General features: G+C 45.9%; 1 protein-coding gene and 2 pseudogenes across 1 annotated transcript; all 3 read left to right on the top strand.

The window, feature by feature from the left end:
* Positions 1-4,649: 4,649 nt before the first annotated feature.
* On the top strand, positions 4,650-5,610 carry LOC147320275 (olfactory receptor 8G17-like; annotated as a pseudogene).
* Positions 5,611-11,002: 5,392 nt separating this feature from the next.
* On the top strand, positions 11,003-12,018 carry LOC147320274 (olfactory receptor 8G17-like). Its single transcript, XM_086307432.1, has one exon. It carries the CDS (start codon positions 11,074-11,076, stop codon positions 12,016-12,018), a length of 945 nt encoding a protein of 314 aa, XP_086163558.1. The 5' UTR covers positions 11,003-11,073.
* Positions 12,019-18,335: 6,317 nt separating this feature from the next.
* Positions 18,336-22,610, top strand: LOC147320273 (olfactory receptor 4F5-like; annotated as a pseudogene).
* The last annotated feature ends 138 nt before the right edge of the window (positions 22,611-22,748 follow it).

The following is a 22,748-nucleotide window of genomic DNA, read 5'->3' as shown; positions in this document are numbered from 1 at the left end:
TGGAGGGTCCGAGGAGCCTGTTCAGCCACCTGTCTCCGCTGGAGGGTCCGAGGGGCCCGTTCAGCCACCTGTCTCCGCTGGAGGGTCCGAGGGGCCCGTTCAGCCTCCTGTCTCAGCTGGAGGGTCCGAGAGGCCCGTTCAGCAACCTTCCTCGTCAGCTGGGGGTTCTGGAGAACCGCACCAGCCTCATGCCACGTCAGCTGGAGGGTCCGAGGGGCCCGTTCAGCCTCCTGTCTCAGCTGGAGGGCCCGAGGGGCCCGTTCAGCCTCCTGTCTCCGCTGGAGGGTCCGAGGGGCCCGTTCAGCAACCTTCCTCGTCAGCTGGGGGTTCTGGAGAACCGCACCAGCCTCATGCCACGTCAGCTGGAGGGTCCGAGGGGCCCGTTCAGCCTCCTGTCTCCGCTGGAGGGTCCGAGGGGCCCGTTCAGCCTCCTGTCTCCGCTGGAGGGTCCGAGGGGCCCGTTCAGCCTCACGCCTCGTCTGCTGGAGGGTCCGAGGAGCCCGTTCAGCCTCACGCCTCGTCTGCTGGAGGGCCCGAGGAGCCCATCCAGCCACCTTCTGCTACGCCTGGTCCAGCCTGTGCTTCGTCCGCTGCAGCCTCAGAGCCTTCGTCCGCTGCAGCCCCAGAGCCTTCGTCCGCTGCAGCCCCAGAGCCTTCGTCCGCTGCAGCCCCAGAGCCTTCGTCCGCTGCAGCCCCAGAGCCTTCGTCCGCTGCAGCCCCAGAGCCTTCGTCCGCTGCAGCCCCTGAGCCTTCGTCCGCTGCAGCCCCTGAGCCTTCGTCCGCTGCAGCCTCTGAGCCTTCGTCCGCTGCAGCCTCTGAGCCTTCGTCCGCTGCAGCCTCTGAGCCTTCGTCCGCTGCAGCCTCTGAGCCTTCGTCCGCTGCAGCCTCTGAGCCTTCAGCCTCACCTGCCGCAGCTCCGGCCTGTGCTTCGTCTGGTCCAGCCTCTGAGCCTTCAGCCTGTGCTTCGTCTGGTCCTGTGCCCACCGGGCCATGGCCAGCACGCCTGACACTGGAGAGCCGCCGCCGCCTTCCGCGCGGCCGGCCCCCTGAACTGCTCCGTCGTCTCCTCCGCCGCCGCCGCTGCCTTCCGCACGGCCGACCTCCGGACCAACTCTGCCACCTGTGCCACCCGCCTGGTCGGCCCCCCGACCGTGTGACCCGTGAACTCTTGTGCCTGTGGGCTCTGGGTCGGCCCCCTGAACTTTATTTTGACTATGGTCATGTGCTCCTGTGTTTTCTGTTGTTTGTTTTGTTTCCCGTTCTGGTCCCTCCGTCCTGGTCCCCCGCCTCCCGCCCTGGGTGGGTTGTTTTTGTTTCTCGGGTTTGGGCTGTCAGGAGCCAGCCCTTTAGGGGGGGGTGGTGTCATGGTCCTGGGCCATGTGGGCCCAGTATTCTTAGTTTCTTGTATTTTTGTATTTCGTTCCTTATTTAGACCATGTTTTCTGAGTTTGTCCTGTTGTGTTGTTCCCTAAGTGTTTTCCCTTCATGGCTTTTACCCCCTGTGTGCCCCTCTGTGTATCTGTGAGCCCTCGTCTCTCCTTATGTTTTATTCCATGTTTCCCCTGCCCTTTATGTCTAAATTCTCCCCGTGCTCTCTCTCCCCCCTGTGTGCCCTCTATGTATTTATGAGCCCTCGTCTCCCTTTGTGGTTGTTTCATGTTTCCCCAGCCCGTTATGTCTGTGTTTTCCCCGTGCTCTCTCTCCTCCTGTCTGAACCTCTGTGCCTGTACCCGTCAGTGTTATGTCACCCCGCCCTGTCTCGTTATGGTTATCTGTGTCAGCTGTGTTCCCCGTGTGTTCCCACTTTCCTCGTTAACCCTCTGTGTATTTCTGTCTGCGTCTTCCTCTGTTCGGCGTCGCGTTCTCCCTCATGTTGTGTGTGTTCCTCCCTGTGTTTCTTGGCGAGCTTTGTATTTAGTTTTCCCAGTTTAGTTTTGTATTTCCTACGTTCTGCCGTGCCAGCATTAAAGCTGTGTTCTTTAAGTTTATCCCCGTGTCTGTGAGTCTGCATCTTGGGTCCTTCTCCTGCCTGCCACACAACGAATCATGACAGGAATTATGGTGTTAAATGCAGAGCTGTAGTCTATGAAGAGCATTTTAACATAATTCCCCCTTCTAGTGTCCAAGTGAGTGAGTGATGTGTGGAGGAGATGAGAGATGGCATCGTCTGTGGAACGATTTGGATGGTAAGCGAACTGTAGTGGGTCCAGTGTGTCTGGTAGTGAAGAAATGATGAAGTCTCTGACCAGGCGTTCAAAGCACTTCATCACTACTGAGGTGAGGGCTACAGGGCGATAGTCATTGAGAGAAGCAGGGTGGGGTTTCTTCGGGACAGGAACAATGATGGACTCTTTGAAGCATGTGGGGATCACCGACTGAGATAACGAGATGTTGAATATCTCAGTGAACACAGGAGCTAGCTGGTATGCGCAGTCTCTTAGGATACGACCTGGGATGCCGTCTGGTCCTGCTGCTTTCCTGGTGTTCACTCTCTTCAAGGCTCTCCTTACTTCATGCTCGGAGATGACGAGCACGTTTCCGGTGCTGGCAGTATCTTCCTGTCTGCAGCCGTTAGCGCCGCTAACACTAGCATTGTTGGAGACCTTAGCTGCAGCCTCGAAGCGAGCATAGAAAGTGTTCAGCTCGTCTGCCAGAGTCACGGCCGCGTTCGTCATACCGGTTGTTGGTGCTTTATAGTCCGTTATTGTCCTTAGTCCCCGCCACAGGCTCCTAGAGTCACTCTGTTGGAGTTGTGACTCTAGTTTCCTCCCGTAGCGCTGCTTCGCCTTTTTCACCGCCCTCCGCACGTTATATGACGCGGCTTTGTACGGGTCCATGTCCCCCGTCATGAGTCCCGTGTTGTAGGCAGCGGTGCGGGATCTCAGGGCGTCGCGGATGGTTTTATCCACCCACGGCTTCTGGTTGGGAAACGTTGTGATAGTCTTTGTCTCCACGGTATCATCCGCTAGTTTCCCGATGAATCCCACAACCGCTTCCGTAAACACGTTGACGTCATCGTCGGAGCTGTTTCTGAACATGCCCCAGTCTGCGTCATCGAGTGCGTCCTGTAACGCGGCCACCGATTGATCCGTCCAGCGCGCGACCTTCCTCTGAACCGGAACTTCCTGTTTCAGCCTTTGTTTGTATTTTGGCATGAGGAAGATGGCGGCGTGATCAGATTTGCCAAACGGGGGGCGGGATTGTGCCTTGTAGCCGTCCTTGACCGTAGTGTAGCAGTGGTCCAGTGTCCTTTCACCCCTGGTGGGGCAGGTGATGTGTTGATAAAAGTTCGGCGCTGCGCGTTTGAGGTTGGCGCTATTAAAGTCCCCCGTCACAATAAGCGCAGCGTCCCGGTGTTGTGTCTGGTGCTGTGTGAGTGCCTCATGCAGCTCGCATAAGGCGGTGACCGTGTCCGCTTGTGGTGGAATATAAACGGCACTTACAATGACCGATGTAAATTCCCGAGGTAGATAAAAAGGACGACACATGATGGACAGTAGTTCCAGATTTGGTGTGCAGGAGCGTGTGAGAGGAACAACGTTCGCACTGTTGCACCAGTTGTTGTTCACCATTAAACACACGCCGCCTCCCCTTGACTTCCCCGAGTCCCGTGTCCTGTCCATGCGGTGAACCGAGAAGAACTCGGCCGGCTGGATGGCGTGGTCCGGCACCGCTGGGTTCAGCCATGTCTCGGTGAAGCAGAGGAGATTGCAGTCCCGAATGTCTCTCTGGAACTTTATCCTGGCCCTGAGGTCGTCAAGCTTGTTCTCCAGTGACTGGACGTTGGCGAGCAGGATGCTAGGCAGAGGTGTGCGGTGTGCACGAGCTCTCAGCCTGTTCCTGACGCCGGCTCGCTTCCCTCTAGGCCGCCGCCGCTTCCCTTTGTTCTCCCTCGAGATCTCACTCGGCCAGCTCGGATCCGGAGTTAAAAACTTCGAATTGTGAGTACATTGTATACCAATAGAAACAAGAGTGTCACTGTCATACCTAATGTACCCAATGGTGATGATTTTGCCGATTTAGAAACGCTGAAAACTAACTTAAAAAGCAAAGACAAAGAAAAAGTGGTCGGAGCAGTCGTGACGGCAGCCGACCTCACCGGCGCCATTAAATGTCAAAAAGAAACTTGTACCTTTTCCCATTACTTTTGGCAATGCAAACTAATTAAAAGATTTTGGAGTTCTATATCTCAAGATCTGAGTAATATCTTTAAGAATTGGATCCAAAAGGACCCTGGATATTTTATTCTTGGTTTACCTTCAAAAGAATTAACATTAACTTACTCACAGCGTAAATTATGTGATAAAATATTGTTGTTAGCTCAGAAATGTTTTCTTATTCTTAACTGGGTTAACTTCCTAAGACCTGAACTCTTCCACGGCATGCATTTTTAATTTCTCTTTGATATTTGGGCTGATTGGAACCCAATGAATGTAAAAACAAAGAATTACTGTTTTGTTTTTTTACCCGATTTTAGTTTCTAAGAAAAATGAGAGCCACATATGAAGAAATTCGTTTTAAATTTTGATAAAACAGAGGCAGTGTAATGTTCTCGTAAGTGGATATCAGTCCCTTGTGGAGCTAAAATTAGTATTTTGGTCTAGACAACCCAAAATGTGATTTTAGATGGTGACTGGATTGCTTTTGAAATGCCTTTGAAATTGTCTTGTTCTTTCAGGTCCATGCAAAATAAAAACAACATCTTCACAATACAGCTGGAGGGTTTAAATGTCCCACAGGAAGCCACATATGCTGTGTTTCTTTTTCTTTTTTCTCCTACTTGTTTCTAATTGTTGCAAATGTGGGCATTGCTGTTTTGGTTTTTGTTGACAAGAGTCTTCACCAGCCCATGTATATCCTTTTTTGTAATCTGTCCATTAATGATTTATTTGGAAACTCTATCACGATCCCTCGTTTGCTTGTAGACATGTTGAGGCCTCCGTCTGAGCGCCTCATCAGTTATTATGAATGTGTGGTCCAAGCTTTCACCACACATATGTTTAGTACCACAGCTCACACAGTGCTTATGATAATGGCCTTTGACAGATATGTAGCGATCTGTAATCCTCTGCGTTATGCTGCAGTAATGACAAATAAGATGTTGATGAAGCTGACAGTTTCTGCCTGGGGGGTGGCCTTTGTTTTGGTTGGGATTCTGCTCGGTCTGACCTTGAGACTGGGCCGATGCAGAACTCTGATCAAAAGCCCCTATTGTGACAATGCTGCACTGTTTAACCTGTCCTGTGAGGATGTGTTCATTAACAATGTCTATGGCCTCACTTTCACTGTGCTTTTGTTCACAGGTTCTATTGGTAGCATGGTTCTTACCTATACTAAGATTACTGTGGTGTGTCTAACCACTAAGAACAAGTCCTTGAACAATAAAGCCTTGAAGACCTGCAGCACTCACCTGGTTGTATATCTGATTTTTTTGTTCAGTGGTATGTCCATAATCACTCTGCATCGCTTTCCTGAGTACTCAGGGAGCAGAAAAATTGTTGCTGTCCTGTATCACATCATCCCTGGAAGCCTCAATCCCATCATTTATGGTATGCAATCCAAAGAGATATATCAAATGTTAAGTTAAAGAAGGTTTTGCCATTATATTAAAGACAATTTTCAGGGTTATTTGAACAGTTTGAAGTGACATATTAATGTTTTTTAAACTGACAGTGTGCAGAGATTGTAACCTGATTGTAACCAGGGCGCCACGATCTTCAGTAAGTTGGACTTGCGCAACGCCTACCATCTGGTGAGAATCCGTGAAGGGGATGAGTGGAAAACGGCCTTCAATACTCACCTGGGCCATTTCGAGTACCTTGTGATGCCGTTCGGCCTGACCGATGTGCTTTTGTCTACTTAGAAGAGATTCTCGTCTTCTCCAAATCTAAAGCGGAACATGAGGTCCATGTAAGGCAGATCCTGCAGCGCCTACTGGAAAATAGGCTCTTTGTTAAAGGAGAGAAATGCGACTTCCACATGGATTCAGTGGCATTTGTGGGCTACATCATCACCAGAGGGGATTTGAAACCTGACCCGGCAAACGTTCAGGCAGTGTTGGACTGGCCCAAACCACCCGATCGCCGGCAGCTTCAGCGCCTTCTGGGGTTTGCTAACTTCTACAGACGTTTCATCAGGGATTTTAGTAAAGTTGCTCTACCTCTCACTAGGTTAACGTCACCCAAGGTGCCATTCCAATGGGACCGGCTGGCTCAGGAAGTCTTCTCTTGCCTCAAGGAACAGTTCGCCACCGCCCCAATCCTTCGCCAGCCAGACCTCTCCCTGCAGTTCATCATGGAGGTGGATGCATCAGAGACTGGAGTAGGGGCCGTGCTCTCTCAACAGTTCGAAGGTAAGCTCCACCCCTGTGCCTTTTTCTCCCGTCGTCTTTCCCTAGCCGAGAAGAATTATGACATCGGAGACCGCGAACTTCTGGCCGTGAAGCTGGCTCTGGAGCAGTGGAGACACTGGCTGGAGGGGGCCGCACAGCCGTTTATTGTATGGACTGATCATAAAAACCTTGAATACATCCGCTCGGCGAAATGGCTCAACACATGGCAGGCCAGGTGGGCTTTGTTTTTCACCCGGTTTAATTTCACCATCACTTACAGGCCAGGCTCCCGAAACGTTAAACCAGACGCTCTTTCCTGGCAATTCGCTCCAGTCGGAGAGAAGTCTGACCCTGGATCTGTTCTGCCTGCTTCCTGTATTATTGGAGCCGTTACGTGGGAGATCGAAGAGCTCGTCCGGGAGGCACAAGAAACCGACCCTGATCCTGGCACGGGCCCCCCTGATCAACTCTTCGTTCCGGCGGCTGTCCGGTCCCAAATGCTCCAGTGGGCTCACACAGCCCATTTTTCCTGCCATCCAGGAGTTAACCGCACCACTGCATTCCTGCGCAGGTATTTCTGGTGGCCCGCCCTCATTAAAGACTCACGGGAGTACGTAACCGCCTGCACCACTTGTGCTCAAAATAAGCACTCCAATCAACACCCGTCTGGACGTCTGCAGCCACTCTCCACACCCAGCCGACCCTGGTCCCACATCTCTCTGGATTTCATCACTGGTCTGCCACCATCTGCAGGTAACACTACAATATTGACCATTGTTGACCGTTTCTCCAAAGCTGCCCATTTCATTGCGCTTCCTAAGCTCCCTACAGCCTTGGAGACTGCTCGACTCCTCACCACACATGTTTTTCGGCTCCATGGCATCCCTGAGGACATTGTCTCGGACGGGGCCCTCAGTTCACGTCACGGGTGTGGAAGGAGTTCTGCTCTGCCATAGGAGCCAAGGTCAGCCTCTCCTCTGGCTTCCATCCTTCCGCCATGGATGGAGTATGCTCACAACAGTCACACATCCTCTGCTACCGGCGTGTCACCCTTCAATGCGTCTCTGGGATACCAACCACCTCTGTTTCCCATGGTTGAAGGTGAGCATACTGTTCCATCTGTCCGACATCACCTCCGCATGTGTCGCAGGGCCTGGCGGGCCACTCAGGCGGCTTTACTCCGGATGAAGGAACGCAATAAAGCGCTCGCGGATTGCCACCGGAGGACAGCCGCCCCTGAATATGTGGTGGGGCAGAAGGTATGGCTCTCCACTCGATTCGTGCCCTTACGTGCCGAATCGAAAAAACTCTCCCCCAACTTCATCGGCCCATTTGAAATCAGTGCTATAATCAACCCTGCATCCGTCCGATTGGCACTGCCACGCAATATGCATGTTCATGATGTATTCCATGTCTCTCAGGTCAAGCCAGTGGTCTTCAGCCCGGTGTGCCCTCGTTCGAGGCCCCGCCGCCCCCCCGGCTCGTGGATGGCCAGCTGGTTTACACCGTCTCGTGCGTCATGGACTCCCGGCGCCGGGGATTTCAGTACCTGGTTGACTGGGAGGGCTACGGGCTAGAGGAACGTTCCTGGGTGCCCCGGTCGGCTAGCGTGGATAGAGGTCTGCTCCGGGACTTCCACTGCCTGCACCCGGGTAAGCCTGGTGGGTCACCGGGAGGCTCCCGTTGAGGGGGAGGGGGGGGGGGGGGGAAGGGTACTGTCATGGTCCCTGTGCCTCCCCGGCCAGCCCAGTGTGGCCACAAGTTTTTGTTGTTTTTCTCTCTCTCCCTCTCTCTCTCCTACCTGTCTGCCTGGGCGGAGCTCTGATTGGGCTCCTGCCCTTGGCCCACGCACCTGCAGCTGATCTCGAATGAATTGCAGTTGATCCCTGGCTCTTCTTAAGGCTGGGGCTCTGAGCTATTCGTTGCTCGAATATTGAGTAACCCTCATCACTATTGCCTGGCTTCATTGTGAATCAGTTGTTCCCGTGCTTGCCGCCGACTTACCCTCGTCTATGTTTATAGGTTTATTTGGACCCGCCCGTTTTGACCCCGTGAGTGTGAGTGGGTTGCTCGTGTGAGGAGTGTTTGGACAAGGAGCGGAGCAAGTGTGAAGAAGTGTGTTTCCCCGGCCTATTGATCCCCGGGACCCTGGTGTTTCTCTCCACCCCCCCTTCACGTGTACATAGCGCACTGGAGTGATTAATAAAGTGTTGTTGAACCATGCTACCTCAGTCTGTGCCTGAGTCCGTCCACCACCGTGACAAACCTGGCTTAATAAATGAGATCTTTGCCAACTCGATCCGTTGTCACTATTACAAATTTACTTCTCCAATTCTATTAATATGAATTAAAGTCATTACATTTCTGTCAGTACCAGATTGCTAAAATAAAAGGGAGTAATGCAACACTGCTGAAACTGCTTCTGAAGCACTGCTTTTTGCACTCTATCTGCTAGGGGTGCAACAATACTCGTATCGATATTGAACCATTCGATACAGTGCTTTCGGTTCAGTACGCATATGTATTGAACAATACAAAATTTTTTATTTATTTTATCAACTTTCCTTCTGATGATGCTGTCTGTGTTTAATAGTTTAATAGTTTAATTATTTATATAGCACATTTAATTACAACAGGAGCGTTGACCAAAGTGCTGTACAAGAATACAACATACATAATAAAAACAACTTAGAGTATTAAAGGCAAACACCAAATATGAATTAACAAATAACTCTCATGCTGTATTAAAAGCCAGTAAATAAAAATGCATTTTAAGATAAGATTTAAAAAGATTGACAGTATGAGCCTGTCTGATGTGTAGGGGTAAATTATTCCACAGCTTAGGCGCTACGACTGCAAATGCTCGATCACCTCTATGAACCAGCCTCGACCTTGGTACAGCTAAAAGCAAAAGATCACTTGATCTAAGAGATCTAAGGGGGGTATAAGTCTGCAAGAGGTCAGACAAATACCCGGGAGCCTGTCCATTCAGGGCTTTGTAAGTCAACAATAAAATTTTAAAATTAATTCTTAAGCGGACAGGGAGCCAATAAAGGGAGGCAAGTACCGGGGAAATGTGTTCACATCTTTTAGTACGTGTCAGAAGACGAGCTGCAGAATTCTGGACCAACTGCAGCCTTGCCAGGCAGGTCTGGCTGTCTCCAGCATATAAGGAGTTACAATAGTCCAGCTGGGATATAATAAAAGCATGAATCGCTCGTTCAAAGTTTTTAAAAGATAAAAATGATCTCACCTTAGATAAAAGCCTCAGTTTGAAGAAAGACCGCTGTACAACTGAGCTAATTTGTTTTTCAAAGGTGAAATTGCTGTCAAGTATAACCCCCAAATTTTTGGCATGTGATTTGACAAAAGTGTGCACTGTGTTGAGCGCTCAGTGGATCTGCGCTCGACAGTGCAGCCTAGGCGGAGTAGTCGAACGCAGATTCACTGAGCGCAGGGCAAGCTAGCGAGACAGAAGTTAAGCTCTCGTTGCAACATGGCAAATTGAACCTCCCCCACCCTCATTCTGGCGTTTGGAACTATTTTGGTTTTCATGTGACGTATGACCCTGAAGGTAAGCGCGTCATGGACAAAAGTAAAACAGTATGTCGGATGTGCCACGCAATGCTCAATTACATGGGTGGGAACTAGTGTGTTAGCGAAGTTAGCTTGTTAACGTGTTGGCCGTCCAGCCCCATGCACGGGGCGATCCGTGGTAGCTCGTTAACGGAGATTTGCTGTGTTGTGGCGTTAACGTCATTTCAACGAGATTAACGCTGACAGCACTAGTGGGAACACAATGAATATGACTGCACATTTACTCCGACAGCATCCTAGTGCAAAGACAAGTGGAAGCAGACAAAAACAACAAGCACGCATGCTACAAACTTTACCCGAGTCATTTAGACAGCCGTTAGCACATGATTCTCCTTATGGGGACCTGATATGTTTAACATTCTGCTGAGAATATAGCCCAGAAGAAGCGTATAGTATAGCTTTTATTTGGGAAAGAGCCATTTCTCTGTAATAAACTCTCTTTTCCAAAGATGAGTGATTCCTCCATCAGATAGATTTATTATTTTGTTACTTTGTTGTTTCAGCAACATTAAATTTAAAAACTGTACTTTTGAGTTAAAATATATATTTATAATTTTAATAAATGACAAATTAAAAAGGCATGAACATTTTTTTTGTATCGAAAAAATATCGAACCGTGACACCAAAGAATCGAACCGAACCGTGAATTTTGTGTATCGTTGCAGCCCTACTATCTGCGTGTATTATAAGGAAAAGATGGAAAGAAATTCCTTGTCAAAATAAAAGATATCTGAATGAATTGAAATGGTAAAATGCTTGTTCCTACTAATTTGGTCATTTGTGGGTGTTGTGTGCTTTCTCTTGGAGGATTATTTGGTAAGGGCCCTGATAACAAAGGAATTGCCTTGAGTTTTCATGAACAAAGCACCTTTGATCTTATTATCATTGCAATTACATCATTCAAAATCTGAGGCAATGTGGACACCCTCTGGGAGTCTGTGCCTATAAGACAGCGGAGGACAGTAACAAACAAGCTGTGCGTTGATGTATTAGTCTACCAACAGCTTTACATCAGCTTTTCTATAACTCAGCCTCATTGTTTTCACTACTATAAAGTTCCTCCTGTAACTTTTATTGTTTCTGATAAGATCATATGGACTTACTATCTCATAAGATCTGTAAGTGTAAAATAACGTTCTTTCAGGATGATGGAGAACTACACCTACAACAGCTACATCCTCCAGTTAGAGGGCTTAAACACTTCAAAGGATTCTCTCTACCCCGCCTTTCTTTTCTTGTTTTTCTCCTACCTGTTTATAATGATTATAAATGTGGGCATTACTATTTTGATTGTCATGAACAAGAATCTTCACCAGCCCATGTATCTCCTTTATTGCAACTTGCCATTGAATGATATTCTTGCAACCTCTATCGTGGTGCCCCGTTTGCTTATAGACCTTATGAGACCTCCATCTGAGCGCCTCATTAGTTATTATCAATGTGTTGTTCAGGCCTACATTGTGCATTTGGTTGGAACCACAAGTCACACTGTTCTCATGATTATGGCCTATGACAGATATGTGGCCATTTGTAATCCTTTTCACTATGTTTCCATAATGACCAACAAAATGATGATCAAGCTGACAGTTTGTGCCTGGGGAGTGGCCTTTGTTTTGGTCGGGATTCTTCTAGGTCTGACCACACGACTGAGTCGATGCAGGACTTTGATCACAAACCCCTACTGTGACAATGCCTCATTGTTTAAACTTTCCTGTGAAAGTGTGGTCATTAACAACATCTATGGTATCACTTTCACTGTGGCTGTTTATGTGGGCTCTATAGGGGCAATAGTTCTTTCCTATACAAGCATTGCAGTGGTTTGTCTGACCAGTAAGAACAAGTCTTTGAACAGTAAAGCGTTGAAGACCTGCAGCACTCATCTGGTTGTTTATCTGATTATGACACTTAGTGGAATGACACGTGTTACTCTGCATCGCTTCCCTCAGTACACAGAGTACAGAAAAATCTTTGCTATTCTGTTTGGTATATTTCCAGGCAGTCTGAACCCCATTATTTATGGTGTGCAGTCCAAAGACCTACAAAAAGCCCTTTTGAAGTTTTGTGTATCCAAGAAGGTTTTGGCATCATAAACAGAATGTGTTTCTGTTTGTTTTTATAGAAATTCAACATCTAAAGGGAGATCATCTCTGACAGCTATTTTAATCATAATTAGATGGAAGTTAATGTTTTTACTGCTGTAAGAAACGAATGTATAAAACTTTAGTCAGCATTTCAAAATGTGTGTATGTTTGTGTAAAATAAAAGCTTAAGCCAATCTGTGGTTTTGTCTCATTCATGAAGTTTAATTTACATTAGATGACGTTAAAGACAAAAGCAAATGTTCGCTATCTGCTGGTAAGCCTTTGTTAAACACAGACACAAGGACTGTGCAGTTTTATTGGAGCTAAATACATAATTAGTATTTAAGAAGAACATAATGGTATGAAACCAGCAATAACACCCGGTTATACCGATGTAATGAATCAGAGTAATGGCCAAGAGAATACCTTTGCATGGAAGTAATTTTTAGTATTCTTACTTATACCGTAGCTTTCATTTAAAACCAAAAAAGACAATCTCTGGACTTAAATCTGATTGAGATGTTTATATGAACTTAAACAGGCCGTTTAAAATACAGCTGAATTAAAACAATACTCCAAATCCCTCACATTTATGACACATGCACACTAGCCAATTTTGTTCTTACTACTGTGCATATGTTGGCAAATCAGACTGGAACAGTGAATTTGGAACAGTTCACAAAATCAGCACATATCACCATTTTGGTTCAGTATTGTATATGTAAGAAACTGAACCTAAACTGAAAGAATAATAATAAGTGTGTGAATGCGAGAGTGAATGAATAGTGGAAATTAGTCGAATTGTAAAGCGCTTTGGGTGCCCTGAAAAGTGCTATATAAAACCAATCCATTATAATAAGGCAATTTGGCATTAGGCATGTCATTGTGATAATCTTAAGTGAGATTCTTGTACAGTAAAATTTGAGTTGTTGATTTCCAAATGCATTTCATTTGTGAGGTAAAAAAAAACCCCATTAAGATTGTTTTCTTTAAATTCATAAAGTTACTGCATAAAGTACATCAATAGTTACTCATTCTCTCATGTTAACTAAAAGGAAAATGTTTTTAAAGAGTATGACTTTTATGCTAAAATACAATGACCCTGCCATCTGTCAGACCTTTCGTGCATGTTCAGAACACAAAGGGTATAAAGTTCAGTCTTTTTTTTTTTGACTCTTGGTCTGCTTCACCTTCTTCACTTTGGGGCCTAGTTGTCTGTGACAAAAAGAAATTACAAACAGAGATTAACAATAACCCAGTTATTTATAATACAATAAGGTTTTGGAGGGAAATGCACAAAAGGTTGGGCAGAGATTTTTTTGACTCCTTTATTGAGAAACAAAGACTTTGTTCTAGGAATGTCTCGCAGTCTGTTTGATATGTGGCATAACAACAGGCTAAGGGCGATTTGTATTTAAACAACACACTGATGAACTTTCAGCAACTGGATTCAAATTTTAATATTCCTAGAGAAAAATTTTTTGGGCTTCCTCCATGTTTGTCATTTTGTTGATTCTGAAATTTCACAATCTGCAGAAACAGCTATATATGAAGATTTGGAGACTTTTCTTATTAAACAAAAAGACAGAACTCATTTTATTTCTGCCTTTTTGTCACGGCTCGGGGCAGCAGCCATGTGAAGAGTGGAAGGAGGACTCAAACGCAGCACTATTTCAGACGTGAAGGGTGATTTATTGACAATACTGAACATAAAGTGGAGATGGGCTCCTCGGGCCCCCCAGCCGACGTGGCAGCCGGTGTGGCATGAGGCCAGACGGGCTCCTCGGGCCCCCCAGCTAGCGAAGCAGGAGGCTGGACGGACTCCTCGGGCCCCCCAGCAGGCGAAACAGGAGGCTGGACGGGCTCCTCGGGCCCCCCAGCAGGCGAAACAGGAGGCTGGACGGGCTCCTCGGGCCCCCCAGCAGGCGAAGCAGGAGGCTGGACGGGCTCCTCGGGCCCCCCAGCAAAAACAGCCGCAGAACCAGTGGGCACCGGGGCCCCCGGCACACACAAAACAAAACTAGGAGGCACGTGGGCCTCTGGCACACATGAAACAAAACTAGGAGGCACGTGGGCCTCTGGCACACATGAAACAAAACTAGGAGGCACGTGGGCCTTTGGCACACATGAAACAAAACTAGGAGGCACGCGGGCCTCCGGCACGCATGAAAAAGAACCAGTAGGCACGTGGGCCTCTGGCACGCATGAAAAAAAACCAGTAGGCACGTGGGCCTCTGGCACACACGAAACAAAACCAGTAGGCACGTGGGCCTCTGGCACACATACAGAGGGCTGCAGCTGCGCAGAGCACTGACCCTGCTCAGGCAGTGACAGCCCGGTGCAGTTCACAGCTGGCATCTTGGCCTCCAGGGGTCCAGAGTAAGCTGAGGGCAGTAACCCAGCCTCTGGGGAAGCCCCGGAGTGAGCAATAGTCTCTATTGTTGCCAGCTTTTGAGGAACAGGTCCGTTGTAAAACAGTTCATCTCCCTGCTTAGAAACAGCGGTGGAAAAACAGTGTGAATATTGTGACTCAGCCATTAACTGAACTACGGGTTGTGGTGATGCACTTAAACCCCCGCGGAGCCATCATTTTACCCCCGCGGAGCCATCATTTTGCGTTTCTACCTTTAAAAGCCGGAGAGCAGTCAAATGCTGGAGGAAGCTAAATTGGCTAGTCATTCATATGTATATTAGGCTGTTACCTAGGAATTCTGGAGGGAGGGGAGTGGGGGGGGGGGGGTGTGATTGAGGGGGTGGGGGAGCTGCTAAAAGCTGTGAACTTCCCTTTTGTGTTTCATCTTGATGCATTCTCAATCATCCAGGGAAATAAATCTCCAAAAGTCACCAACTTGGAGTGTTTCAGTTTGCCATCTTAGGGAGAAATCAACACACATGGGTGTATGTCCTTTGTTGCTGAGATTTATTGATAAAAACAGTACAAAAAACCAACCATTTGTACACATATTTACAAATAATAATAAAAAGCGAGTGAGTACATTACAACATTTTCAGCAATCACTCACAATCCTGGCACTGCCATGGTATCTGTAGTCTGCATTTACCACATGTGTATCTGTAGCAGTGAACACATCGCACAGTGGCCTGATTTTTCTTGCATTTGTGTTTGACCTGACACGTGGCTCTTTTTCTAGGGCTAGGTGTGGAGGGTTGTGCCCGAAGCAACTGTTCTTTTCTTGCCTTCTTCGCAGCTACATGAGAGCGAGCCAACTCTGTTGCAAGCGCCACCAGGAAGTCCACCCGTCTTTCCTTCGTCCCGGTGCATGCTTGATACAGCACATGTGCATTCAGTGCTGCCATGTCAATCATGTTATAAAACACGGCGACTGGCCAGCGCCGTGTTCCTTTGCGGACAGTGTACTCCCGAACCATCTGGTCCATCACATCCACGCCACACTTTGTTTTGTTGTAAAGGGTGACAGTGTTTGGCTTCCTTTTGGTAGTGTTATCAGTCTGAACCACGCTGTGCATGCTGCTAAGAATATAGACTGTCTTCTTCCGTTTGGCCGCATACGCCGTCAGCGTGGCAGCAGAGGTTGAAAACACCTAAGAAATAAGATAAATTGTTATTTCCATAGCCCTTTTACACACAATGAAACACATAAACATAGAACCACAAAAGACCTGCAACATACCTGAGTGGTGAACTCATTGCGATCTGTCTGTCTAGTGGATTGAGGAATTTCCCTGCGAATCCTGTTGACTGTGCCGAGGATGGTGGTTTTCCGTCTAAGAAGTTTTTGCGCAAGTGAAAGCGATGTGAAAAAATTGTCCGTGGTAACATTTCTGCCCTTGTCTAGGAATGGTTCCATCAGCCTCATTACTACATTTTCAGAAAGTCTCTCCCCAGTGGGACGATTGGGGTCCTTGCCAAGATATGGGAAGACATTGCAAATGTACTTGGATTTTAGGTCGCAAGCCACCCAAAACTTGATCCCAAACTTGTCAGGTTTACTTGCAATATACTGCAGGAAACAGCACCGAGTCTTTGATGGGAAAAGCTGTTCATCAACGGTGATATGTAGACCAGGGTTGTAGCACGTGATGCAGTTGGTGACAAATGATCCCCACAGACTGGAAATTGCAGCGAACTTGTCAGTCTTTGCTCGATCACAGCGGGTGGACTTGTCATCAAAGCGTAGGTGTTGCATGATGTCTTGGAAGCGGTTTCGTGCCATAGTTCCAATTATCTGTGGGTTTCCCAGGTTTGCTGACCAGCAGTCATTTACAGATGGAACCCTGTAAACCCCCCGCAAGATGACAATTGCGATAAATGCCATTAGTTCAAGGAGGTCCATGAACCAATGAACATGCTCCGTTTGCTGTGCATGTTGAATAGTCCATTCTTGAATGCTACGAAGCATGTCAAGAGTGATGAAACACAGGAAGCTCTGAAGGCGACTCGAGATACTTCTCCTGGCCTTAGCCGTTGGCTCTCCATCTGCAGCGTACGCTTCTATTGGGGTGAAAGGGAGACGGGTCCCCACATGTTCTTCACGCCACACTGTGCCATCTTTCGCTGTCTCAGTCCCCAAACAAGCTCTCTTTTTCGGTGGAGAAGCAGTCTCCTCATCTGCAGTGTGAACAAATTCAAATTGTGAGCAATGGGAAGGTCAAACAAAATCACAAATGCATGCATAGATACTAATTATAATTCCAGTATCTCTTCCTCTGTATCAGAATAATGTCTGAAATATCTTACTTACTAACTACATCCACTTACTTGTTTGAAATGAAAAAGGAAATAACATGAAATGAAACTAACCGGAAGACTGATCAGACAGCTCTGAGTCCGAATCCGGCTGAACTTCTAGGTCTTCTCCATCCGAGTCACAAGGGTCGACTTCCCTCAGGATCATTTCCAAGGCCTGCTGAGTGGTGAGTCTTCTCTGCATTTTCTTTCCTTGGAGAGGAGGTCCGTACACCACAGAATTCTTCAGGGCAATGAAGGATTAGGCTAAGTGCAGTGAGATTGTATCATATATATACCCATATATCAGACCACTGGTACAATAAAAGCATAATCGCTTGCAGTGTCGCTAAGCGGGGTGTGACGGGTTGCCACAATGGACGGGTCTGATTGATGCCACAATGGACGACTGATCAATGGTCCATTGTGGCATCAATCAGACCACTGGTATAATAAAAGCATAATCACAACTGATAAGTTCGCTGCAATTTCCAGTGTGTGGGGATCATTTGTCACCAACTATGGTGGACTTGCATTTGTGTTTGACCTGACAGTCAAACACAAATGCAAGAAAAATCAGGCCACTGTGCGATGTGTTCACTGCTACAGATACACATGTGGTAAATGCAGACTACACATACCATGGCAGTGCCAGGATTGTGAGTGATTGCTGAAAATGTTGTAATGTACTCACTCGCTTTTTATTATTATTTGTAAATATGTGTACAAATGGTTGGTTTTTTGTACTGTTTTTATCAATAAATCTCAGCAACAAAGGGCATACACCCATGTGTGTTGATTTCTCCCTAAGATGGCAAACTGAAACACTCCAAGTTGGTGACTTTTGGAGATTTATTTCCCTGGATGATTGAGAATGCATCAAGATGAAACACAAAAGGGAAGTTCACAGCTTTTAGCAACTCCCCCACCCCCTCAATCACTCACCCCCACTCCCCTCCCTCCAGAATTCCCAGGTAAACAATCAGAAGAGTCTGTTCAGTGACAGGTTGCTTCTCCCCAAGACAAGAACTAACAGACTTAAAAACTCCTTTGTCCCACACGCCATCAAACTGTTTAACTCCTCTCTGGAGGGGAGAGGGAGGGGAAACAGGAGAACAAAGGAGGGGGGAACAACTAAGCTGTAGTGCCTCTTCACCTCACTGTACAATACCTTGTGCAATACTTTTTGTAAATAGTCAACAGTGCAATAGACTCAATACTTGAAATGTGCAATTCACTTGTATTTTTATTTTTTATTCCTATTTATTCTATTTATCCCCTTTGTATATTTTATTTATATTTGTCTCTGTATTTATATATGTGTGTGTGTGTGTGTGTGTGTGTGTGTGTGTGTGTGTGTGTGTGTGTGTGTATATATATATATAACAATTCTGTAACTGTAACTTCGGTCGTTGCTGTGCTTTTTGGAAGTCGAATTTCCCAGAGGAACCCACCCGAGGGATTAATAAAGTTCTATCTTATCTTATCTTATCTTATCTTAATATACATATGAATGACTAGCCAATTTAGCTTCCACTTCCACCATTTGACTGCTCTCCGGGTTTTATAGGTAGAAAGGTAGAAGCCTGGGGATGCTAGTGAACTACGGGTTGCGGTGATGCAAGCGGTGGTGGTGGCTGAGTGGCTAACTGGAGCGGCGGCAGAACAGGTAATTGTGTCCTTGGGGAGGCTAGCGGTTGAGCTACAGACTGGGAGGCTTGTGGCTGGACACAGAACTGAGCCGGAGAATGGCGATAAAGTCCTGGCTCAGAAGGGGCGGCAGAGAAACAGTCTCTCGGTTTCACAGAGGGTTTGTACACGCCCACTTGCGAAGGATCTGTTACCACGAAGGTAGGTAAGCGACCCGTACAGTCTCCCATCCCGCTCTGAATAGCCCCAGAAAACAAAGTCCCGGAATCTGGGGAAGCCAATGCATCCCGCTCACTCACCGCCTCGGGGTGCTCGAAAGTAAATGCAGACGGGGGGTGAAGTCCAAGGTCCAAAAGGAGAAACTCCCGCTCCCACGAACAGAGCGAGTCCAGAAGCCATGGGAGACCGGTCACCAGACGCTGTAGCCGCCTCTCTTTAGCGCTGGGACGTGCCACCCAGGCTTTCCAGCCACAGGTCGATCAGCTCCTGTGTGGCATCGATGAGCGTCTCCCGTAGCTCCCTGGACGGATTAAGCGCTGCTGGGTCCATCTTGTGGTCGCGTCGTACTGTCACGGCTCGGGGCAGCAGCCGTGTGAAGAGTGGAAGGAGGACTCAAACGCAGCACTATTTCAGACGTGAAGGGTGATTTATTGACAATACTGAACATAAAGTGGAGATGGCAAACAGAACTAAGGACGAACTAAACTGGGAGAAACTACACAAAGGAGTGGCAAACCTGAACATGAAGGGAGAACAGCAGGGAGAGCACGCAGGGAAATTCACCAGGTATGAACACAGACGACGCGACGAGGAACAGAGGCAAACACACACTATAAGTACACAGAGAGACACTGGGAAATCACACACAGGTGGGAGACACAGCTGGACCTGATTAACCTGACGAGACAGGGGAACACTAACACCAGGGACCAATAGAGGGAGCACAAACCCAAAACCCAGTATCTAAAATCCCAAAACACAAACCATCCCAAAACAGCCCAAGAATAATAAAGAGAATAATAACAATAAGGAACACAAACACAAAGTCACTGAGTCATGGCCGCAGGACCATGACACTTTTATTCTTTACTATATACTCATAGTAGCAGCACATTGAGTGCTATTCATAAATGGGAGAGAGATCTTAATAATCAATATGTGGAGGAGGAGTGGAAACATAGCTAGATCTACTTTTACTTGCAACTGTTTGCAAGATACCCAATAAAAAAATTCGACACCGCCTAACTCCTAATGCCTGCATAAGATTACACCTGATGTGTCTGTATCAAATGTCAAAAAGAAACTTGTACCTTTTTCCATTACTTTTGGCAATGCAAACTAATTAAAAGATTTTGGAGTTCTATATCTCAAGATCTGAGTAATATCTTTAAGATTTGGATCCAAAAGGACCCTGGATATTTTATTCTTGGTTTACCTTCAAAATAATTAACATTAACTTACTCACAGCGTAAATTATGTGATAAAATATTGCTGTTAGCTCGGAAATGTTTTCTTATTCTTAACTGGGTTAACCTCCTAAGACCTGAACTCTTCCACGGCATGCATTTTTAATTTCTCTTTGATATTTGGGCTGATTGGAACCCAATGAATGTAAAAACAAAGAATTACTGTTTTTTTTTTTACCCGATTTTAGTTTCTAAGAAAAATGAGAGCCACATATGAAGAAATTTGTTTTAAATTTTGATAAAACAGAGGCAGTGTAATGTTATCGTAAGTGGATATCAGTCCCTTGTGGAGCTAAATTTAGTATTTTGGTCTAGACCAGTGTTGGTCAAGTTACTTGAAAAAAGTAATCAGTAACGAATTACTGATTACTTCCCCAAAAAAGTAATCCCGTTACCTTACTGATTACTTATTTTCAAAAGTAATTAATTAGTTAGTTACTTAGTTACTTTTTAAAAACACGATTTACAACCTGAAGAGGTGATAAAGTGATAGATCTTTCAGCCCAATTCTACTTTTTCTGCATAATCCATCATACAAAATGTAATCAAATGGAAAAGTCTCTTTTTAAAACTTGTTTTATTAGTTTTAATCTTTTAACTTTATGCATCAAGCAAAAATTTAATTATATGCATCATTCTCTGACTTGAATAAATTAGTTTAAGATTTAAACCTATTTTCTGCACATTCCAGCACATAAAATAAAATTTGTTTTGTGTTTACACTCAGTCTTTCAAATAGATGCAAGTAAAACACAGCAGAAAATAAATAAAGTCAAAGACTAAGCGGTCCTTTTGCTCTATTTTCACCTGTAAAGCAGGACTGCAGTAGGCGGAGGTTTACCTTGGTGCAGGTGTGCCGCGGTCAGTTGCGCATTACGTCGTTGCGCACTCGGTGCTTGCTTGGAAGTTTAGGGGTTTTTTCGCTGTAAAAAGTTTTCTTCCCACGCACGATGGACGCTAATGTTTTTGTCACTTTTTATGGAATTAAACTCAAAGTAAGGTCAGTACTTCCACGCTTTAAACGCTGCACGCACATACACAATCGATATGTGATCCATTGTTGATCTGCACACAGGTGTTGTCAGAACGGCGCACTCGCTTACGCCACTGTCGTGAGACATTTTCGCAAAAAAAATCACGGTTTTAGTAACGCAGTAACGCAGCGTTCCTAGGGGAAAGTAACAGTAATCTAATTACCGTTTTTGCAATAGTAATCCCTTACTTTACTCGTTACTTGAAAAAAGTAATCAGATTACAGTAACGCGTTACCAGTAAAGCGTTACTAGTAAAGCGTTACTGCCCATCTCTGGTCTAGACAACCCAAAATGTGATTTTAGATAGTGACTGGATTGCTTTTGAAATGCCTTTGAAATTGTCTTGTTCTTTCAGGTCCATGCAAAATACAAACAACATCTTCACAATACAGCTGGAGGGTTTAAATGTCCCACAGGAAGCCACATATGCTATGTTTCTTTTTCTTTTTTCTCCTACTTGTTTCTAATTGTTGCAAATGTGGGCATTGCTGTTTTGGTTTTTGTTGACAAGAGTCTTCACCAGCCCATGTATATCCTTTTTTGTAATCTGTCCATTAATGATTTATTTGGAAACTCTATCATGATCCCTCGTTTGCTTGTAGACATGTTGAGGCCTCCGTCTGAGCGCCTCATCAGTTATTATGAATGTGTGGTCCAAGCTTTCACCACACATATGTTTAGTACCACAGCTCACACAGTGCTTATGATAATGGCCTATGACAGATATGTAGCCATCTGTAATCCTCTGTGTTATGCTGCAGTAATGACAAATAAGATGTTGATGAAGCTGACAGTTTCTGCCTGGGGGGTGGCCTTTGTTTTGGTTGGGATTCTGCTCGGTCTGACCTTGAGACCGGGCCGATGCAGAACTCTGATCAAAAGCCCCTATTGTGACAATGATAAGATAACTCTTTATTGTCATTGCACAGTCATACATGTACAGTAGTACAATGAAATTGGAAAACTGTCCTACGTCGGCACTACATATAACACAACACGACACGATATGACACATCACAACGCAACAAACAACACAACACAGTATATTAACTTAGTATAAAAAAGAAGAATCAGTGCATGTGTATCGCACACTGTTATTATTGCACATTAATTATTATTGCACCTTGTTATAAATATAAATATAATTATTGTTATTGTTTTAAACATTGTTTCCTGCCCCCCCCCCCCCCCCCCCCCCCTAAAAAAGTCCAGGGAGGTATCCAGTCAGGTCAGCTATTTACATTGGTCTGGAAGTCCAGCAGTTCATCTAAACAAAAGGCACTTAGCCTAAAACAGATATAGATACGTTTATCCTACCATAAAACAATAAGACAAGGTACGACCTCTCCAATGCAAACTTTGTGTGCATTCCAGAGTGCTCTGGAATGCACACAAAGTTTGCAGACTATTAAGGATCAAACCTCTACCAATCTACAACTAATTATAAAAGTCTAAGCATATATAAGTAGATATTTCTAAGCATAAATGACAATAAACAATACAAAACCTAACACTGCACTGTTTAACCTGTCCTTTGAGGATGTGTTCATTAACAATGTCTATGGCCTCACTTTCACTGTGCTTTTGTTCACAGGTTCTATTGGTAGCATGGTTCTTACCTATACTAAGATTACTGTGGTGTGTCTAACCACTAAGAACAAGTCCCTGATCTTATTATCATTGCAATTACATCATTCAAAATCTGAGGCAATGTGGACACCCTCTGGGAGTCTGTGCCTATAAGACAGCGGAGAACAGTGGCAAACAAGCTGTGCGTTGATGTATTAGTCTACCAACAGCTTTACATCAGCTTTTCTATAACTCAGCCTCATTGTTTTCACTACTATAAAGTTCCTCCTGTAACTTTTATTGTTTCTGATA

Source organism: Aulonocara sp. 'chitande type north' Nkhata Bay, linkage group LG10 (assembly GCF_057382095.1).
Source record: "Aulonocara sp. 'chitande type north' Nkhata Bay isolate Kocher_YH1m ecotype deep benthic linkage group LG10, A_spYH_male_GT1.1, whole genome shotgun sequence".
In the NCBI taxonomy this organism is placed as follows: domain Eukaryota; kingdom Metazoa; phylum Chordata; class Actinopteri; order Cichliformes; family Cichlidae; genus Aulonocara; species Aulonocara sp. 'chitande type north' Nkhata Bay.
The sequence above is the reverse complement of the archived record's forward strand: the minus strand, read 5'-3'. Positions and strand labels throughout refer to the sequence as shown.

Bases quoted from the DNA above. Each gene is read 5' to 3' on its own strand.
- LOC147320274 (XM_086307432.1), top strand. From the start codon at position 11,074: ATGATGGAGAACTACACCTACAACAGCTACATCCTCCAGTTAGAGGGC.